Raw genomic sequence first — 21,886 nt, forward strand, 5'->3', positions numbered from 1 at the left:
ATTGTGTGGAATATAAGGCTGCCTCAGCCTATGACGAGGTTGGTACCTTTCAGTGACATGAGACAACTCATGTACTAGAATGTTTTCTTTGTCTCGTGTTCTACATTTGTTCTCCTCTACCATGATCTTCTACACGGTATTAGAGCCCCTAGGTTCAATCCTGCCCTAGCATCTCTCTCATGGGGAGGCTCGGATTCTACGACCTCATTTAGTGGGTGTGATGTCAAGGAAGTGCCCAAGGATTTTTCCAGCATCCATGATTTCATGGATGTACATGTCCATCGAGTTTCAATGGCCTGGTTGTGAGAAGTGGGCAATTGTACCATGGCTAAGGCATGGCGAAAAGGGAGAATATATTGTGCATTCTAATGTGCAGCTTGTCTCTTTGGAGCAGGTCTTCATGCTGTGTTAAGATCTCCCTAAAATTTTCTATGTCTTCATCTCTTTCCTCCTTTTCTATGTACTCGTTGGAGAGATTCACAGGGACAGGTTCCCAAACAAAGATGCAACTCCTTGATGAGGGAAAGGATTATGGGAAATTGTCTTGGGAGACGAGAATGTCCCTTCAACAAGAAACAAGGAGTTTTAGACTTGGAAGCAGCGAAATCAGCATGCCATTGCCATTATTGGTCTTAGGCTTGCCGACTCACTTATACATCATATTGACTTCAAGTCTTCAGTTAACTAAGTATTGGTAAAACTCGAAGGTATCTTTGGTAATAGAATCACCAATCCCAAGGTATTTCTAAGGATAAAGTTTTATGAACACAAAATCTTTGAATCCGATGAGATCAGTGATCATCTAGCTGCTATGTTCTCCATCATCAATCAACTCACTAGTCTTAAGAGTGAGCCTGATGATGAGGATAAGATGGCAGTCTTGATCAAGAGTGTGGAAGATATACCACATTTCTAGTCTTCTTTGGAAGTGCTTTATGTCACATGACCACATTCGAAGATATGGGGGCACTACTTCTTGAGAAGGACTGAAGGAGCAAAGAAGACAAAACGAGGAGCATTGACGACACATATAGAGCACACACATCTTCTTCCAAGCGGAAAGATGGAAAGAAGATCGAATGCCATTATTGCAAGAAGTTCGGACACAAGAAAGACTTTCGCTTCAAGAAAAACGAGAAAGAACAATAGGAACACTAGTTGGAGAGAAGAACCCTAAGAAAGAGAAGAATTTGAGGAAATTGTTGTTGGCACTGCCCAAGTCCATCTTGACGAGGTCAATGAGGATTGGGCTTTTTGAGTTGTCCTTTGTGTGCGTGTGTCAATAAGGGTTCTATGTCCCTACCCTGGGCAGTCCCTGAAAAATGATTGTATTTGAGTTTTTGTATGAGAGCCTTAGTTCTAGTTTTTGGAACATAGCTTGTACTAGTTAGGAGCCAAGGGGTGTTGTGACCGAGTGATGGTCTCAACTGTTGATCACAAGCTGACCGAAGGGATAATTGTGGCATGGGAGGTGCACACAATGAGGCATCCTTTTGCTGTATTGCGGCGTAGTTGGAGATTGGTTTTCTCTTTGTGTTTTGGGTCTCACCACCTTCGCTCTGAAGGGGGGTTTGTTGGGTATTTTGAAGCCAAGTGTGAGGCCTAGTTCTCACACTTGGCTTCAAATGAGAAGAGGAATGGGAGTCGGAAGAAGGGGAGGTAGAGAAGCTAGAGGAGGGTGGGAGCTACGGAAGAAGAAAAAGAGGTGAGCCTTGGCTCCCTTGGAGAGGATGTGAGAAGTGCAGCGGAAATGAATGGAAGAGAGAGAGAGATAGTATGCCTCACTCACATGAGAGGGGGAAGAGAGGAGAGGAAGTGAGCAAGAGAGTGAGAGTGAGAGAGACACAATAGTGCGGGTGTGAAGTGATGAGTGAGCCACACCACAAACTCACTTATGTTATATTAGGATTAGGTTTATTCTATGACTGTCTTAAGACAGTCATAGGTGTCCTATCTTTAATTCTTTTAATTAAGGGTAGGCAATGTGCCTTTACCCCAACAACCTCCCACCTAAAGGCCAATGTGCCAAAAGGGGAGAAAAGAATAAAAATTACAGCAATATACAGTTACTGTATACTAGACCATAAAGTAAGAATGGTCTCATCCTGATCCCATGATGTGGCGACAATGTGCAAACCGCTCTGTAGGCAAGCTCTTAGTGAGCAAATCTGCAGGATTATCATCAGTATGTACTTTCACAAGCTCAAGACGCTTGTCTTCCAGTACCTCCCTGATGAAATGATATTTCACTTCTATGTGCTTGGTCTTCTGATGAAAGACCGGATTCTTTGCCAACATGATAGCACTCTGACTATCACAATGCAAAACTGGCATATCACTTGTAATGCCCAAATCTCCCACCAGCCGAGTAAGCCATATTGCTTCCTTGCAGGCCTCAGTGGCTGCAACATATTCAGCTTCTGTGGTTGACAGTGCAACGCATTTCTGCAACCGAGACACCCATGATATAGCACCTCCTGCAAATGTGAAAATATAACCGGTAGTAGATTTCCGGTTATCTGCATTCCCTGCATAGTCTGAATCTGTAAAACCATGCACCAATGCATCCTTCCTACCATAGCATATGCACAAGTCTTTGGTACCTTTGAGATACCTCAAGACACCTTTCACTGCTTCCCAATGCCGCTTGCCTGGATTTGCCATATACCTGCTGATGACTCCCACCGCAAAAGCAATATCCGGACGAGTGGCAACCATGGCATACATCAAAGATCCAACTGCAGATGCATACGGAACCTTGGCCATTTCAGCCTTATCATCATCTGATCTGGGGCTGTCCTTATTGCTGAGTTTTAAATGTGGAGGCAACGGGGTACTAATGGACTTCCCCCCCTCCATTTTAAACCTCTGCAGTACTTTGTTAATATACTCTTTCTGTGACAGAAACAAAAGTCCCTTGGACCTGTCACGAGTAATACGCATGCCAAGAATATGATTTGCATCACCCAAGTCTTTCATGTCAAAAGACTTATGCAGTTGTTTCTTCAAAGCAGTAATCTCATGCTGAGATTTACTGGCAATAAGCATGTCATCCACATATAGAATGAGTAGCATCAAACTGCCATCCTTTGCCCGTTTGGTGTATAAGCAATGATCGGTCTCACACCGAAGATACCCTTGGGACTGCATGAAGGCATCAAACTTCTTGTACCATTCTCTTGGTGCCTGCTGGAGTCCATACAAGCTCCTTTTGAGCTTACATACAAGCTGCTCTTTCCCTTTAACAGCATATCCCTCTGGCTGACTCATATAGATCTCATCATGGAGATCTCCGTGAAGAAAAGCTGTCTTCACATCCATCTGACATAAATCCATGTCATCATGAGCAACAAGAGCTAACACTGCTCTCAAAGTAGTCATCTTGACTACAGGGGAAAAAATCTCATCAAAATCAATGCCCTTCTCCTGCTTAAATCCCTTGGCAACCAATCTGGCCTTATACCTTGGTAAAGCATTTGAATCCACTTTGACTTTGTAAACCCACTTGCATGGCAAAACCTTTCTGCCTGCAGGTAACTGCACCAAGTCCCATGTATCATTCTGAAGTAGGGAGTCCATTTCTGATTGCATGGCTTTCTCCCACTTCTTTTTCTCTGCTCTTCCCATAGCTTCCTTGAAGCTGGAAGGCTCACCACAATCTGTCAACATGATAAAATCAGCCACATTATTGGCTCCTGGAACAAACCTGACAGGAGGCCGTTGTGCACGGGAGCTCCTCCTAACAAAATGTTCGGGATTAGGCTGCTGTCCAGCCTGTTCTTCATGAATGACAGGTGGCTGTACCACCATATCTGGCTGTGCTACAGCTTCATCTGCTGGCATATCGAGTGGTACATCATTGGCAAAATCATCTGGCTGATTTCCAGCCTGTATACCCTCTTGAACAGGGTGATCTGCAGCAGGCTGCTGCTGCATATAAATGGGCATTCTTGGCTGTCCAACATCATCATAAATAACCCTCCTGTATTCCACAGGTTGCACGGGTTCCTTGTGTACACTATCTTCTTTAAAGATGACATCATTGCTGCGTATAATCTTCCGTTTAACGGGATCCCATAACCTGTACCCCATTTCACCTTCATCACCATATCCCATAAAGATGCATCTGATAGACTTTGGATCCAGCTTGGTGCGTAGATCTTTGCGTACATGAGCAAAGCACTCGCAGCCAAATACCCGTAAGTGCTTATATGAGGGTGGCTTGCCAGACCACACCTCCTCTGGCACTTTCAACTCCAAAGCCTTATTTGGTGACCTGTTAATAATGTGAACTGCTGTTTGCACGGCTTCTGCCCAAAAGCCATGGGGTAATGCAGCATAAGACAACATACATCGAACCTTCTCCTGAACAGTTCGATTCATCCGCTCACTTGCACCATTTTGAGATGCATTATGAGGGGCTGTGAGTTCCTGTTTGATGCCCTTAGCTTGGCAAAACTGCACAAAAGCATGTGACACATACTCACCCCCATTATCGGATCTGAGGCATTTCAGCCTACGACCTGTCCGATTCTCCACCTGAGCGACAAATCTCTTGAAAGCATCTAGGGCATCTCCCTTATGCTTCAAGAAATAGACCCACACCTTACGTGTGGCATCATCAATGAAAGTAATAAAATATTTGGCACCCCCTAGTGATAACTGTGGCATCTCACACAAATCAGTGTGCACTAGATCAAGTGGTGCTCTATTCTGAGGAGTTCTCCTCCTATGAGGAGTCACAGAATGCTTGCCAAAAATACAATGATCACAAGTAGGCAAATCTGAAAAAGAGAGAGGCGGCAGATAACCCAAACGTGACAGTTCTTGCATTCCCTTAACAGACATGTGTCCCAACCGGCTATGCCACAATGAAACCTTTGGCAGCTCGGTTATGGCAACAACATGATTACCCACACTGGAAACATAAAGAGGGTACAAGGTATCACTCTTAAAACCCTCAGCCACTACAGTATGGCCATCAGTAATCACCCATTTGGAATCCCCAAATGTGGTGTGGTAACCAGTGTCATCCAATAAGCCAGTGCTAATCAGATTTTTCTTGATTTGCGGCACATGGCGAACACCATCAAGCATAAATGACTGTCCATCAGGAAGTACTATCTGTATACTGCCAATCCCTGCAATCTGACATGCATAGTTGTTCCCAAGATGAACAACTCCATGAGTACCTGTGTAGGAAGTAAACCACTCCCTATGAGGTGTAACATGAAAAGAGGCACCTGAATCCAAGAGCCAGGTATGCATGTCATGGCCATCAATAACCAAAGCATGTGCTATTACAGCAGAAGAGCATAAAACATCATGTATGTCACTGTCACTGTCCTCTGCTGCAACATTCACTGCATCCAAGTCATCTGCCTTGGCCTTGCCTTTGCCTTTGCTTGCATTTCCTGCATCCTTCGTTTCAGCCTTCTTGGCTTTCTGATCCCGTATGAACTTGAAGCACTTCGACTTCACATGTCCCTTCTTGCCACAATAAAAGCATTCAATGTCCTTTTTGCCACGGGACTGACTACGGGATTTGGACTTACTAGCAGATCTCCCCTTCTGCTGAGTCCTGCCTCTGTCCTGTACCTGCAAAGCACTTGAAGACTTGCTGCCCGCATTATTCTTCCTGCTCATCTCCTCCATAAGGAGAGAGCTCTCTACATCAGCATAAATAAGAGTGGCATTTGAGTTTGACAGGGTGGTCTTGAAAGTGTCCCAACTCTCAGGAAGAGTACACAACAAGAAAGTAGCCTTGAACTCCTCATCAAGGTTCAACCCCTGTGCAATCAGCTGTGTAAAGATAGCATTGAACTCACTCAAGTGTGAGGTCATAGCTGTACCTTCCTTCATGCGAAGATCGACCAGCTTCTTCAGCCAATAAACCTTACTGGCTGAGCTCTTTTGGGCATACAGTTCTTCTAGTCTTTGCCATAGACCATAAGAGGTCTTTTCAGCCTGTACATTGAACACAAGAGTGTCTGAAATAGTGAGCATGATAGCTGCCCTCGCAGACAGATCAAGCTCTTCCCAGTCATCAGCTGCCATATCAGATGGCTTGACACCCTTTACCCTTATGGGCTTAGCAATCTTCTTTAACAGAAGAACATTCAAGCACTGTTCTGCCCATAATGCATAGTTATGTGCTCCTTCCAGTTTCTTTATGTTCAGAATTGAAGAATCACCTCCTCCTGATGCCATATCAGATGAGGAAAGTACCTGACTCCCTGGAAGTAAAAAGACTGAATAAAAAAGTTCTGATTTCTCAGAAAAGCCTGCTCTATTCAAGAGCCAGAAGCACTCTCAAAGGTGCTGTTTTTACTGTCAGTAAAATCTGCAGCAAAACAGTAAATGTCCCTGCAAATACTGTACCTTCTGACAAACTGTTCTGAGCTCAAAAAGGCATAAAAACAGTAATTTCAGACTGCTGCTGCTGCTCAACAAGAGCTTAACAGTGCATAATTATCTGACAAAACCACCAACACTGCTGTAAACACTGCTGTACTGACTGTACTGATCACTTCTCCCACCTCAGATGAGGTATGTCACTGACTCAAATTGCAGAAACCACTTGACAGACACCCCAAAAAACAGTAAGTGACCCTTCAGCCTGTCACAAAAACCTGCAACAGTAAATGGGATAAATCCCAAGCAATCACCCTTATACCAAGGGGAGAAAATGCATCTGAAGATCTCTGTCGGTAACCCAAGTGCTATCAAACAAAGTCTGGGCAAAAGCCCCTTGATCTGACACCTGAATCAAGTGGAGAACACCTCAACACTGAGGTAGCATGCAAAATGAAACCTCTCTGACACTTATACCTGACAATGTGTAATGCAGAGACTGCTTCTGTGTACTCGGTAACAACACAACTCACAACGTACAGACACCAGGAAGAAAATCTTTTGAGCACTGTCAACGATGGGCAGTTAGGGACCGAGTAAACTCGATGCGCCCTGACCAAGCGTGGCTCAACTGAGATTTTCAAAGTGCGTACAAAGAATGTGACCTGCAACAAATGTCACCAAATGCACTGCGGAAATAAAGCAAATGTGTGCTCCCTGGATACACACTGCCTCAAGGCATATACTGCATACACATCCAGGCAAAAGCCCTTTGATAAAATCACCCAAAACTGAGATTTTCACTCAGTAAATGCATAGAAACTCCTGCTGTACTTCTTGTAGCACGCGCTTCCCCAAAAAAAACTTTGCAGCAAAAAACACCAAGTCCTGCGTTCGACGCCAACCCCTGTGTATCTGCAGACGGACTGTCGTCCGTACCTGGGACAGTCTGTCGTCCGTACCTGTGTACGGCTGTCCGTACGACTGTACGGACAGTCCGTACAGCTGATGTACTGTATAGCACAGCAGCTATGCTGCTGGACTGCAGCAGGCTGGCGGCGCCTACGCACTCCTCAAGGATCTAGCAGCTAGTAGCAGCTGCTATGAAGCAGCTGGCTGCTTGCTGGATGTAATGCCTCGAGCTGCAGCTAGCAGCTCATGTGTACGGCGCCACCCGCGACCAGCGACCTGCAGATCTGCGCCGAAATGCGCCCGCCTGCGCCGCTCTGATGCCCTCGAAATGCGCCGCCCTAGCTGCAAAATGTGCCGCCCTAGCAGCCTGCGAACAGGAAAAACACCGCCGCTGTACCGTCGAGTGGTCTAGATCTGTCCGTACGGTCGTACGGACGTCGTACGGCCGTACGGATCGGCCGTACGGAACGGATTTGAAAGGCAGATGAGACTAGGGAGAGGAGGTGTGGCTAGGGAGAGGCTCTGATACCAGTTGAGAGGGGGAAGAGAGGAGAGGAAGTGAGCAAGAGAGTGAGAGTGAGAGAGACACAATAGTGCGGGTGTGAAGTGATGAGTGAGCCACACCACAAACTCACTTATGTTATATTAGGATTAGGTTTATTCTATGACTGTCTTAAGACAGTCATAGGTGTCCTATCTTTAATTCTTTTAATTAAGGGTAGGCAATGTGCCTTTACCCCAACATCACACACCTCATTGAGAAGGAGAGAGAGGTGAGGAAGGCACATGAGCACTGCAAGTGATCTCTGGAGAAAACCCCGCCACAATTGGGGGAAAACCTCGGAACCAACGGGCTGCTTGAGAGCTCAAAACAAACAGCTCTACAACCAAGTAGAAGGGAGCACAAGGGAGTGGATGAACTGCTCCACTGCCCTGCTCCTCAAGTGCTAACTGGGCTGGCTCTGCACCTCTGCCAGACCCTGCAATGAAGTAATGAATGCTCAAGTTGGGGGGGGCCTATAAATAGCCCCTAGCCTCCTAGTCAGCCAGCAAGGGGTTGGGACGACCAGCTGCCTACATGGCTGACCCACAGCCCTAGGGGGCCGACCCAGACAGCCCCCTATATGGGGCTGCACAAGGCCCTAATGCATGGGCCTGGCAACCGACAGGCTAGGCTCTAGAGCTGGCTGCTCCTAGCTCTCCACCGGGATCTGTAGAGCCTATATGAAGGGGCTGTGCCCTCTGCCCTCCAACTGACCTGCTCATAAGGGAGTTGACTCCCTAGGGGCCTCAAAAGGGGATGCCACGCGGCAGCGCAGCAGGCCTCAAGAAGGCCCTGAAGAGACCCGCACGTGGGCAACAACCCCTCCAACACTGGGTAGCTTGCCAACCCTATTGGCGGGCACACCCATAACACTGGCCCTCAGTCATCTATCCTAGCTTCACTCACTGGGCGGGCACACCCACAAACAAGGCCCTCTAGGTGACATTAGGAGATGTTGACCTCTAACAAAGGAATCATGCGCTTCAATAGGGATCACCACATTTGGCGGCTTTGTCGGGGGTAATGCCGACGACGAAGTTGTTTGCTCAGCCATGAAGGGGGAGGGATCACCGCCTCACCCATCGGGAGGGAGGGGTGTTCATGCCTCCATCTCGCGTGATCCTCTTGCTTGTTGAGCATACCTCTCCAAAGGTACCTCTACCCCCTGCTTTTGTCTTGAACCTGTGACAGAGGAGGGTCTATGACCATGGGTGTCAGTCTTTGCCTCATAGCTTGGCTCTGTCTTCTTGCTTTTCTTTTTGCATTTTGCTTTGCTTAGTTTCTTTCTTTTGTTTTGGACTAGGATCCAAGCCAATTCGTGGGTGATCTTGGGAATGCGAAGGCCAACACTATTGGTTGCGGAGGAGGGATGGTCTCTTGCTATTGCCTTGACTTTACCCCTTGCCCTCCCCCTTGATGACTGGGGAACATAGGGCATGCCTTCACCAAATGGCCAAGCCCCCTAAAGGATGACATTGTCCTTGTAATGCGGCAACCTCCACTTGCTGAAGTAACAAGCCTCTGGAAAGATGCTAGAGGGTAAGATAGAGGGGTCCTTGGCTACCAATAAACATTTGGCACGCCATTATCCATGAGAACCGAAGTGGAAATCTTGGTTGGAAGCTTCAAGGACAATCTCAAACCTGGATGCGATTGAGGAGAGGACGCTCTTGTACTTCTGAGGCATGCTTGGGAATGGCAATGTGATCTGGGATATAATGTTGTCTCTATGTTCTCTATTGTGAAGCCTTGGTACCAAGGTATGTGGAAAACCAAGTGAGGTCCTAGATAGGGAGCTCTGAAGAAGTGAGTGGGACATCTCAATTCTCTGGTGAGAACAATTGGATCAAGAAAAATCCACACTCATATATGGTCTCTTCTTGAATGTAATCCCCTTCCAAAAAGAGGCTCATCTAAAGACTAAATCCTAGTCTCAGACTCTGCATCTAGTGGGCGTAATACCGACTAGTTGCCAGTGATTGCTCTATTATTAAGCTCTCGTATTGCAATCTCAATCTGTAGTGGGTGAGCAAAAATGAAAGTGATCTCCCTTTTATTTTGTGATGCTAATTGGATTGGGAAATGCTTTGGTCATTCTCACACTTGCCATTCCTATATCATGTAGCTCAGTTATATTTGGTGGGGTTATAAAAAAATGGGACACATTTCCTTGGGATAAGGGTTAATGGACTCTGACGATGAGAAGACAAAGCTGATTAAGGAGGGTAAATATTTTGGATGTAAGAAGGATAAGCCTGGGCATCCATGACATAAACGTCCTCCTCTATTAGCCAAACCAATTCTATAAAGGGAAAGGCAAAGCATCCAAGCAGGAGGGTGAGGCTTCTACCTCCTCATTCTAGGTATCTGAGGTGAACATAGAACCAAGAGTAAATGCTATCCATTTATGAATTGGATAGAGAGTAGATAAATAATCATTATGGAGAATGGATAGAGAACAAATGTTTTTTTCCTCCACGTAGAGCGTCTTATAGGATGAATAGGGATGAAATAGAAGACTTGAGAGCGATGTTCTATAGTTTCTGTAGACCAAGGAGTTCTCCATTGCAAAATCATGTATAACCAAGGTCTACCTAGTTCAATAAAACATTTGGGTGAGAGAATCTTTTTAATACTGACCAGTTGTTGATAATATGTTTCAGCTTATTGAGCATATTATGAAGAGATTTCAGCATCTTGGTATTTAGAAGAGGATTATGAGCATGCAGAGATATCGAAGAGGCACTGCAGTGGTACTTCAGCATTACAAGGAACTAGAACTTAAGATGACATTTAAGTTCTGATTCAGAAGAGATCGTGTACTACCAAGAGCAGACTATTTGCAGATTATGAAGAGGTGATGCAAATGCAAAAGTAAAAGAGAAAAGCGTATGCAAGAGAAAGAGACAAGAGAGGATCCATAAGAGGACTTCTGCCCATTCAAGCAGGCTGGACTATCATGACGAGAAATCACTAATCTTCAATTAGTAGATATTAGAACCTTATTATAATATATACAGCAATGGCGTAACATGTATTTATATTTATGATGGACACCGACCGAACTGTTATGGTAGTGGATCATCCGAGGAGATAGGACTAGTCAAGCTGGAGCCACTGCTTCAGACGGCATCAAACTTGACATGTAACACTAATTGTATTAATAAAGATGTGCACGCATGTGTCTAGGTCCTAGGGGCAATAGGAAGGGAAGGGTCCGTTAACGTGCCTTGAATGGTAGACACATGGGTTATAGGCTAAGGTGTAAATGGAAAGATGGAACTTGAGTGATCTCAAGGGACATTAATGAAAGGGTATCACCCTTCATTGTGAATCTCACATAGCATTCTCTCCCACCTTGCATTCATCCGCCATCTCTCTCCCACCTTGCATGTAGGTCAAAAAGATAAACAAGTACTCTCACATACTGCCACTTGAGTCAGCGGGAACAACTCCTCGTGGCTCGAGGTTCTGCCTGAAAGCTTGCCTTGATAAATTATTCCTTGGTCGGCGCACCTGATCGGCAGGTCCGGCTGCCACAAACAAGCAAGCAATCCTCCATATCTGGAAAGCCTGCTGGCAGCGCTTGCCTCGTGCGTCTAGAAGGCTGGAGTATACGTGGTCATAGGCGTAACAATTGAAAGGAGAGAGAGGCACAGGAGAACTGCAAGTGATCTCTGGAGAAAACCCTGCTACAGCTAGAGGAAAATCTTGGAAACAACGGGCTGCTCGAGAGCTCAGAACACAGAGCTTAGGAACCAAAAGAATGGGAGCACGAGGGAGTGGATGAACTGCTCCACTACCCTGCTCCTCAAGTGATTTTGTGGGCTGGCTCTGCACCTCTGCCAGGCTCCACTCTGTGGTGGACTGAACTGCTCCACCAGATGCTCAAACAAGGAGTGAGGAGGGGCCTATATATAGCCCCTCACCCTCCTCCAGTCGGCTGCAGCAAGCAGGCCGACTCAGTGCCCCTATGAGGGCTGACTCCAGCATATAGGGCTGGGCACACAGCCCTATAAAAGGGCTCCTAGGGAGCCGACCCCCTGCAGCTTGTGGGCCGACCAGGCCAGGTGGGCCAACCCGCCTGAAGGGCTGCCTATTGCAGAGGGTTCATGCCTCCTAGCCCATTGCCAACAAGGTGGCCCCCGCACCTCCGTACCATGCTTGGGAGCCACCATAGGCTCAGCTTGAGGTATTGGACAGCCACACTAACCTACACACACACGGGGTGGGCACACCCACAACAGAGGCCCTCACTCTCTATGCTATCCTCACTCACTGGGCGGGCACACCCAGAAGCAAGGCCCTCTCTCTCTAAGGTGACATCAGGAGATGTTGACCTCCAACAGCTTTATATAGAAACGATATTTGAAAATTTTGTAATTCACCTTCAAACAAGAAATTAAATTGAAAATAAGGGGATTTTGAAGGACAAATACAATATAGAAGTCGAATGGTACAAAGCCAAGCTAGTAGCAAGACTTTGTGCTTTGTAATATGGAGAAGATAACGAAGAAACATATGCCCTAGTTGCAAACATGGATTCAATCAGGTCTTTGGTAACAGTCAAGGAATAGAATACGTATCAAGTAGACTTAAAAATGCATTTTTTAAATAAAGAAGTTACATGCGTTACCCAAAGAGAGATGTGAAAGGTTTACTGGTTAGAAAAAACCAAATATGGATTGAAACAAGTACCTAAAGTAAGATTGAGATGACTATTGCACTTTTGTATGTAGATGATCTATAGTGACAGGTAGCAACGAGGATTTAATTATAAAAGTGAAGAAGGATTCATTTGAAGAGTTTGATTTAATAAATTTAGGAAGCATGTATTATTGCCTTGGAATTGGATTGTAGAGAGATTCATAATCAACCTTCAAGAGTCAGCACAAATATGACTTCTTCTTATTGAAGAAATATGACATGCAAGCTTCCAAGATTGTTGCGAACCTATAGAAGAGATTATCAAATTGGTTCAAGATCAAGACAAGCCTGCTACGGATAAGCTGAGTGGTTCACTTATTTACTTGAGAATTACAAGAACAAATATTTGTTATGTTGTCAAGTCAGTGTCATTGTATATGTCAAAGCTAAACAAGCTCACTCTAGCTAAAAACGTTTTGAGATATATTAGAGACACAAATGACTTAGGGTTGAATAAAGAGGTAGTCAAACTAGATTACGAGGATTTTGTAATAATCGTTATACAATTGATCATAATAAGAGAAGATCTACATAGGGTTGTGTATTTTTCATAAGGTCCAACATGCAATAGTTTTCTTTATCATCGACAGAAGGAGAGTTTGGAGCTTTGACAACAGGTGCATATGAAGCAATTTGATGTACATTAGATATTACTTTCAATGCATATTATTTTGTAACACAACCAACAAATAATCTATTGTGAATTCAGCTTATCGTTTTAGAATATAGCATATGGACGTTAGAGAGCACTTCATCATGGAAAGAGTGCAGATTGGTGACATCATATTGCAAAATTGTGACAAACAAGATAATATTGTAGATAGTTGCACAAAACCACTTGGGAAAAAGGAGCTTTTGAAAAGATCAAGGGGTCGATTTTGTCTGTTCTATGTTTACCTTAGCCAATGAGCTAGAGCAGTTGGTTTCAGTGCTCTACATAATAGCTGATCACCATGTTGTCTTGAAAGCACATTGTAAAAGTGGCTCTTTTTGGTGGGGAAAAGCATACGGAATAAAGGGCAATGAACGAAGTAACATTTGTGGTGATGCTAGAATTACTTTGTTGCATGCATGAAGTAACATTTGCGGTGATGCTAGAATTAGATTTTTATTGTAAATATCCATGGGTTTGAGTTTGACATTGCATAAGGATCCTAGTTGTCATTACATCCTGTTTTCCCTCAATCCACCAAGTAAAGCCCATTCTTTTGTTACTTGAAAAATTTCCACAAAAGCTTGCTAATATCAAGTGGAGCTGGGCTTGCTGGATTTTCTTAGCTAGATGATCTTGGAAGAAGTGCATGTTCTTATGAATGGGGTGCTTTTGATGTAGCAGGTGGTATATGCGCTTCTTCATCGGCAAGAGCTCTTTCAGCCTTTTCGCGACCATCCTCGATTTTATGAGCTCATAGAGAATATATACACAGTGATCATCCTTGCCTACAACTTACCATGCTTATAATCATGTCTTGAGGATTTACTGAAAGGTGCATCTTAAACATATTTAACTTGCTAAAATCTTTCCTAAAAGGTTCTGGATTTCTTCAATGCTCGAATGGATGCTCAAAATAGTGAAGGAGAATGGTCAGTTGAAAAGGTGCTTCAAGTAATCATTGCCAACACAAGATCTTGGCGAGGAGAAGGCATGAAGGTGAAAAAAATTCAATAACTTTTTGGCTTCAATGTGTATCTTTTGCTGATTAAAATAACACCTCATATCTGTAGTTGTTTTATTGACAGATGTTTACGCAGCTGCGGTTTACATACGAAGAGGAGCTTCACCCTGAGGAATTCTTTGTTCCCTATGTTTGGCAGCTTGTTGTGTCTCGCAGGTGAGTTACGAAAGTTTTAGTTTTTACTTTTTTTGAACTTAAAATTGTATAAGGTGTGCGTATTCTTCCTTTTTGTGTCTGCATCACTAGTCAAGTGCAACTCTTGTGTACAATGTTCTTCAGCAGTTAAGATGTCTCTGTATATACAAACAAGAAGCTAGTATTTTAAGAGTCCTTTGTGAATCCTCCCATGAAGGCTCAGCGAGCACATGAAAATATGAGATTGTTCAGGCGTACAAAAATGTATGCAGTCTTGAGAGAATTTTTTCCTTCCAATGGCTTTCTGATGAAACGACTTTACTTGAGGCAGTTGGGTCCTTATTCGAATGAATATTGTTTCTGCGGGTTTGGCTAGAGATCAAGTCTAAACTGGGGTTTTCTAGCCTATGAGTATCATTTTCTGTTCTTTTGCAAGTATATCCCTTCTCCATTCAAGGCACATTTTTTTCCATCTCCACTCCAGGCATAAATTTATCTCCATGGTATAGGCCTTGCCCTCTTGGTTAGTTGCACTAAAGAAGAGGGGATGACATTGTGCTAATGAAGATGTACGAAGGCGCAATGATGACAAGGCATTCAATGCCCAAGCAAAGGGTAAGGGAAGCTAGGGGCTGCATAGAAGGGATGAATCCTTGAATTATTTCAAGAAGAAAAAGAAGATCGAGTGTTTGTACTGCAGCAAGATAGGGCACTACTCCAAGGAGTGCAGATCCAAGAAAGACGGCATCCGATAAGAAGGATGGAAACAACAAAAACAAAAGATCAGTTGCAAGGTTACCATTGTTTATCTATTCATCATTATTGAAGAGACACAATCAAGCCAATGTGGTATTCGATCTAGATAATGTATGGTATATGGACAATGGTGCCTCTAGTTACATGACATATACGAGCGACTCATCTCTTATCCTAACTTTCATTGATGAGCCCCTTCCGCTTTGCCTTTGCCTAAAAGGCACATTGCAGGAAGGAAGCCACCTCGTTGCGTTGGCTTTTTTCGACACCTTCGCCAAGCTGAGCTCCCGGTTCTTTTAGAAACAGACCGCGAAACACCAGCCACACGGAACTACTAGCTCCAAAACCAATTTTCAGGTGAGAAATCCAAAGTTGAGATGATGAGAAGCGACTTTCATAGGAAGATATAGGTTTAGTTCTAGAGAAATTGGAAAAAATAAGGTTGTGGCTATTCATGGTGTAAAATGAATTTGGAAAGAAGCTTTACACTTTCAGGGCAAACCAAGCGGGGGTGAGTTGACGTCCAGAGTTTGACATGCATTGTAGATCCCAAGAGATCAATCACCAACTCATGATAGCTCACACTCGAGAACAAAATGGTGTTGTTAGAAGGAGAGATTGGGAGATCGACTATTGATCTTAAAGATTTTACTAAAACTTTTTTGGAAGAGGTAGCACCATAGTCACAGAAACGTTTCGAAAAGTGAAACGTGAAACGTTTCAAACAGTAAACCCTAGTTGTTCTCTCTAGTGCCCAAAATGTCTAAAAATATGTCCCACATATATATAATATGTTCAGATGATGATAAACATGCAGAAATACTAGTAATACTACCATAAACATGTAGAATAGAAGCCAGCCATCAAAATTTCACCATCAGATTTATCATTAAAGTTTCAAGGACAATTGTAAGATAAAATGTACATAGCATTATCCATAAATGAATAGCAGCCTGCAGGATTCAGATTTAGAATTTAGGACACAGTTGCCAACCATAGCAAATATTAAAGAGTCAAGATTCAAGACAAGTATCATACTACATAGATGATAGCAAAGTTCCAAGTGTTCAAATTTCACATACCAATATGAAATCAGCTATGAGTGAGCCAGTTAGGACTCAGATGCAGTAAATTGAAAGTACTAACTAGCTAGCAGAGATACTCACCTCTCAAGTTGAGCAGTGGATAGTCTATTCCTTATCTTGGTGTGTATAAGGGAGAATACACTCCAGTTCCTCTCACATGCATTAGATGAGCAGTCTTGTGAGAGGACTAAATGGTGGCAAGCAGACTCAGGGCCGGAGTGCTCTTGCCATAGTTGACCCACCATGAAACAGGCCTCAACTGGGCCTCACGGATGCATGCACGAGTTGTACCAAACTCCCCAAAGGACTTTTTGAATGCAGGGAGCTCATTCTCGATGGAGTTCTATTGACTCGCATCAGGGTGTGCTCTCTCTAGAAACTTGATCCCCTCCCTCCTCCATAGAGGGTGCAAAATATGGCCCACCGCATGGATTTCCCTATGAAACTTATTCCATCTAGTCTCCCATATATCCATGATCTCTCATAGCCAGCCATAACAAATATGAAATTTCAAGTAAAAGAAAGTCTCAGCTAATACAAAGAAAGGCATTTGAGCATCAAAAACTGAAACTTGTTACTTCGACTTGTCTCTCTGAAACCAAGTGCGATCTTTCATTGCCTTTCCAACCTTTTCCATGAACTCAAGTACCAATCCTAATAAAGAGAGGTTTTACAATGCCAATGATTCCTCAATTGCATGCCAAAAAATATGTCGTTCTCAAATGCCCTTTACCTTTGGTTTCCTAGACTTATCCCATCCTATCCATTGCACTCATAACCATGCGTTGCAAATTGGCCTTCACTTTTACCAAGTGTGCCAAGATAATGAAAAGCTCCAGAATCTCCAATGTGTTGAAAATAGCAAGGGTTCTAAGATTTTTGGTAATGAAAGCACTAAAGCTCATGCCTTATCAACCACCGTGGCTACCCATGGAAGCTTGCCTATATCCTTAATAAGGAGATCCAAACTCAATCTATTGCTTTATATGGGAAATTTGTAGGTACTTGCGGTGCAAACCATAGGTGATAACACATAGTAATGAGTCTAAGCAATCAAATAAAGGCAATTAGAAGGGCCCATATGGCAAAGTACATGCACACCATAAAGAACTTAGTTATACTCAACCTATCAGTGCATCCATGCGTTGACAATTACTAGCATTATTAATGATGACCTGCACTACATTTTGAGGTCCCACATCCTCGATAGCCGTCTTAATATGACCATAAATGTAATCACCTATATCAAAGTCATTGGCCGCATCTTTGGACCTGAGAAACATAGTGCCTACACTACAATGACATAAGGATGTTGATTAGAGGCCTCCTCTTTGTATGTGACCACCCATCAGATAAGATAGGGCATCCATATCTGCTTCATGCTGCCTTAATAGGCTGAAGCTCCTTCTCTGCTTCAAGCCTCTCTGCATGCAGGTATCGTAAAGATCCTGCCTAAAGCGGTGCTTTTCCTTTCCCTTATTGCGTTTAATGGGGCTGCATGCACCGCTGTAGATACACTTTGTGAAGGTAATGAAGTGGGGGATAACAAAAGCATAGGTGGTGGTCCACATGCAACACTCAATGAAAGACTTGCACTCTGACACCCAAGAGGAGATTTATGTACTGATATAGCATCTCCTACATTAACGACAATATCATTCGGGACAGATCCTACACATCCATTCACTCCTCTCTCGGAGATGCCAAGAAAATGTGTCCTCACATGAGGCACACTTCCACAAAAGGTGCACCCACAGTGCTTGCATTTTCACTTCTTGGTCCCCGATGCACCATATGACTCCTATCCACCTACTACCAAAGAGGATCTTTTGAACGGCCCATTTTCTTCACTTGTGATTCTTGAACTTTGAGTTAAGAATTAGGAACAAAGGCTAAATGCTGAAGTTGTGATCTGTCACATGCAGGTCCAATTACTCACAATATCTAAGAGAAAAGGTTGTAAGGCTACGAGAAGCGAGAAAAGCTATCCCACTTGCACATACCTGATAAATAAATCTAGTAGGACTCTTTATCAGATGCAAAAGGATCTTCTAAGCTTTGCAGGAGCGTGGATTCTAGAGAATGGAATTTCTTGATCCTTGAACCTTGTGCTGCGTGGGGGAGCTAGAAAAGAGTCGAGACTGTAGAGCCTACTTGCTTGCAACAACACCCAATCATTGCTCATTGGTCAAGGTTGTGCTTGAGCGTTGATAATGGATTGAAAGGAGCAGTAGTTGCCAACGACAAGCATGCAAATGTAGAAAGATTCGTCGGCATCAAATAATGTGTTTGTCATACAAGACGATTGAAGGCTGAAGCAATTCGTTTAAGCCTATTTGGCCGTCATGCTTGCAAACATGGTTCCCCTCGTTTAACGTACAGAACGTTCCGTTCTGTTCCGTACGGTACCGTACGATCCGTACGTTATGTTTGTTTGTGTGTGTGTGTGTGTGTGTGTTTGTTTGTTTGTTTGTTTTTTTGCATTCGTTTGTTTTGGATGATTGGTTTTGTTATTGGTGGTGGTTCTGCCGAATTGATTTTGGGCCTCCCAAATGGCAAGGTTCCATATCAACCCCCTCTCTCCTCACTATGATCTCACACTAAGCATCTACCTTTGACTCTGAGTCTGGACTCTCCCTTCTCCATCTCCAACAAGTGACGAGGCTCAAGCTGCATCAAGCATCTTCATCTCTGTCCCTCTATCTCCATCAAGCACCTATATTACATGTTTTGTACAAGTTTTAAAGCTTGTACAAGTACCTACTCCAAAACTCTAAAATCTTTGTCTTTTTTTAAAGGTATCGAACGTACCATCGGACGTACGCCTAAGATTTTTTAGTTCGTTTAGTACCGTACTAATATTGAATGGTACGTATCGAACGTGATCGTACGTGTCAACCATGCTTGCAAACATGTAGCTCAATCACGTCGATGTACATCGTATGGTACGAGCCACGGCTAAAGCACTTGAACGCATGCCATGCAGTACAGCTGAAGCTATACAGATGAAGAACTCGAATGTGCGATTTGAACTTTGGAGAAGAAAGTTGAGTTGGCGTCAAGTGAAGCCCCAAAGCTCAAAGTCCTAAAATCTCCAAATACTTAGTTTCCCTAATTTTCCCTAATTTCCAAGACATGTTTCTTTGACAAAGAAACGTTTCGAAATGTTTCTTTGTCAAAGAAACACGTTTTGTTGTGACTATGAACAAAACACATATTCTTCGAGCCACAATTTGTGAGCTCCCTGATCCCTTTGCACTTGCTAAGGATTGTATGCCATTGCTCTGTTGGTCATGTCGCCTGTTTCCTCCTCACAACCCGTGCGCTATCTTCTCAATATTATGTGAAGAGCTATGCTAAACGAAAGCTGTGAACGGGATGACTCCACTGCAGGCCTTTTCTGGTAAGAAACCTTCAGCTGCACATTTCAGAGTTCTTGGATGTGACTGTTTTGTGCATATCCCTAATGCTAACACGACCAAATGGGAACCGAAGAGCTGGAAGTGTATTTTCTTGGGCTATAGTGAAGAGGCGAAGGGTTACCGTCTCTATAACCCTATTACCAAGAATAACCCGTCTCTATAACCCTATTACCAAGAAGGTAATAGTAAGTCATGATGTGGTCTTCTCAGAATAGCCGCATCAATTGGAAGAGGATGCTTCCTTCCTAGACTGTACGCCGTCGTCTCCGTGTTGTGTGAAGAGCTATTTGGTCCTCGCATGACCCGTGCATCATTGCCTCAACATTGTGCGAGACTTGCTTTTTGTCTCTCCAATCGCCCTTGCGATCCATAGTCGCCTCAGTATTGTGCACTATACCTTTGTACAATAACTTGTTTGTATAGCCACTTCAGTCCACAGCCTGCTCATTGTATGTGTTTGCCGCCTGCTTCCTTATTTGTAGGTAGATTCCGTCAATACATGAGTGCATTTGTAGTATTGTGTCTTATTGGCATTAGAGATTTTAGAGCTTCTGTAGTTTTTTAACAGGTTTGTAGATTGAGTGTGAAATTTGGGGTTTTTGTTAATTTCATGTATAGTTGTCTGTAACTTTGGCTTTTGCCTCAAAATTTCTTTTTGCAAAAAAACAAGTTGACATTTGCAAGAACTTGCAGAAAATCAGAGTTTAATAGGTTCTTTTGTAGACATTTTGAGGCTTAAACTATGGTTTCGACTTTTGTTTCTCCTGTGGACTATGGCAATTTTTACAGATATTTGGACTTGGTGTGAGTTGGATTTTTTGGGCAGATTGCAAGGTTTTTCTATTTTTCAGAATAATGGGTCAGTAAGGAGGAGATAACGTTTGGTTTGGCATAGGAGATGGCACCAACTACTCCTTGTGGAGTTTCATGTTCAAAAAGCTTCTAGCCGCAAATAATTATCGGGGATATTGTTAATGGCGATGAGCTCTGTTCTGATATTACACACGCCACACTTGTCAGAAGTGCACAGCAAGCTGCTGATTAGAGGAGGTGGGATTCATGTGATGCTTAGGCCCTAGTTATTATCTCATGTCAGTCAAGATCCATCATTCCTCGCATCTGTACATGCAAGACTTCAGATTGTGCATGGGAGATTCGTGAGACCATGTATTAGGCCAAGAATGAAGAAAGAGTTGCTTTTCTCAAGAAGGAACTTGAGAATTTGGAGATGCATGAAGGTGGCAGCATGGCTGATCATCTTACAAAGATCCAAAATTATTGGTAGCAGCTCCTAAATATTAATGAAGTCAATTCTGAGAACCAACTGATTTCTAGGATTTTGTCGTCATTGCTTGTTGAGGGGTAATGCGTAGCACCTTAAAGTTTGAGGAGTTAGGGGGGTTTGTTGTTGCAGGAGGAACAAACAAGGGAGAATAAATATTCCTTAATGCTTGGCACTGATCATGCATTTGCTGCCTATGATAAGGGCACAGGTGGAAATCCAAGTGCTTTTCAGTCAAAGGCTGCTGTAGGAAAGCAATCAAATAAAATGCAGACAAGACTAAGAAGAAGGACAAATCTAATTACTGCAAAAAGCCAGGCCACTTCAATAGTGAATGCAGGGAAATAATTGCAGAGGGAAGAATCTTGCAACTTGGTTGCAAATTCTAGCCATTCCAATGCAAATCACGATGATGCTTTAGCCAGCTTTGTTGCTGAAGAATGGGCTTTTCTTGTGTGCAGTATGATGCCAGATAGAAAGTCGCATCATTTAGTGTGGCTGAAACTTCAGATGCTGTTTGGTACTTTGATAGTGGTGCATCCAGCTACACACCGCTCAGAGGGAGTTATCTTCGGATTTGCAGCCTGCTCCGGTTGGCAAGAAGGTGTCTTGTAAGCTTGTTTCAGTTTTCTCTTTTGGGAAAAGAGGTTATGCTCTCACCTTTGAGGATGACAAGTGCATAGGTAGGGACCGTCAAGGATTATCAAATGGTCACTACTAGCACTTTGTACCAAGGGTTATATCAACTAGACAGATCGTGCTTGCTCGGCAATGTCTGTATTCTTGCCATGAAAGAGGCATACTTATGGCATGCTAGTTTTGGGCATGTAAACTATGCAAGTCTACATCTATTGCAAAGAGAAAAAATGTTTATATCTTTTGCTAGAATCACCTCCCATACATATACGTGAGGGATATATTAGGGGAAAAATGCATCGTAATGCTTTTCGTAAGGATGGATCACTTAAGAGTTGACATGAAATTATAGCTCATTCACAACTATGTTTGGTCAT

General features: G+C 43.5%; 1 protein-coding gene across 5 annotated transcripts in view; it reads left to right on the forward strand.

Moving 5' to 3' along the window:
- Positions 1–21,886, forward strand: part of LOC147894455 (dyggve-melchior-clausen syndrome protein) — a 99,434-nt gene that overhangs the window by 54,265 nt on the left and 23,283 nt on the right. For all 5 annotated transcript variants that reach the window (XM_087384470.1, XM_087384471.1, XM_087384469.1 and 2 more), the window contains 3 exons: positions 13,854–13,943; positions 14,049–14,168; positions 14,258–14,349. In XM_087384470.1, the coding sequence (XP_087240596.1) occupies positions 13,854–13,943; positions 14,049–14,168; positions 14,258–14,349 (302 nt within the window). The remainder of the gene's footprint in view (positions 1–13,853; positions 13,944–14,048; positions 14,169–14,257; positions 14,350–21,886) is intronic.

Source organism: Dipteris shenzhenensis, chromosome 14, assembly GCF_047967505.1.
Source record: "Dipteris shenzhenensis isolate YYH24624 ecotype China chromosome 14, Dip_SZ_1.0, whole genome shotgun sequence".
Taxonomy (NCBI): Eukaryota; Viridiplantae; Streptophyta; class Polypodiopsida; order Gleicheniales; family Dipteridaceae; genus Dipteris; species Dipteris shenzhenensis.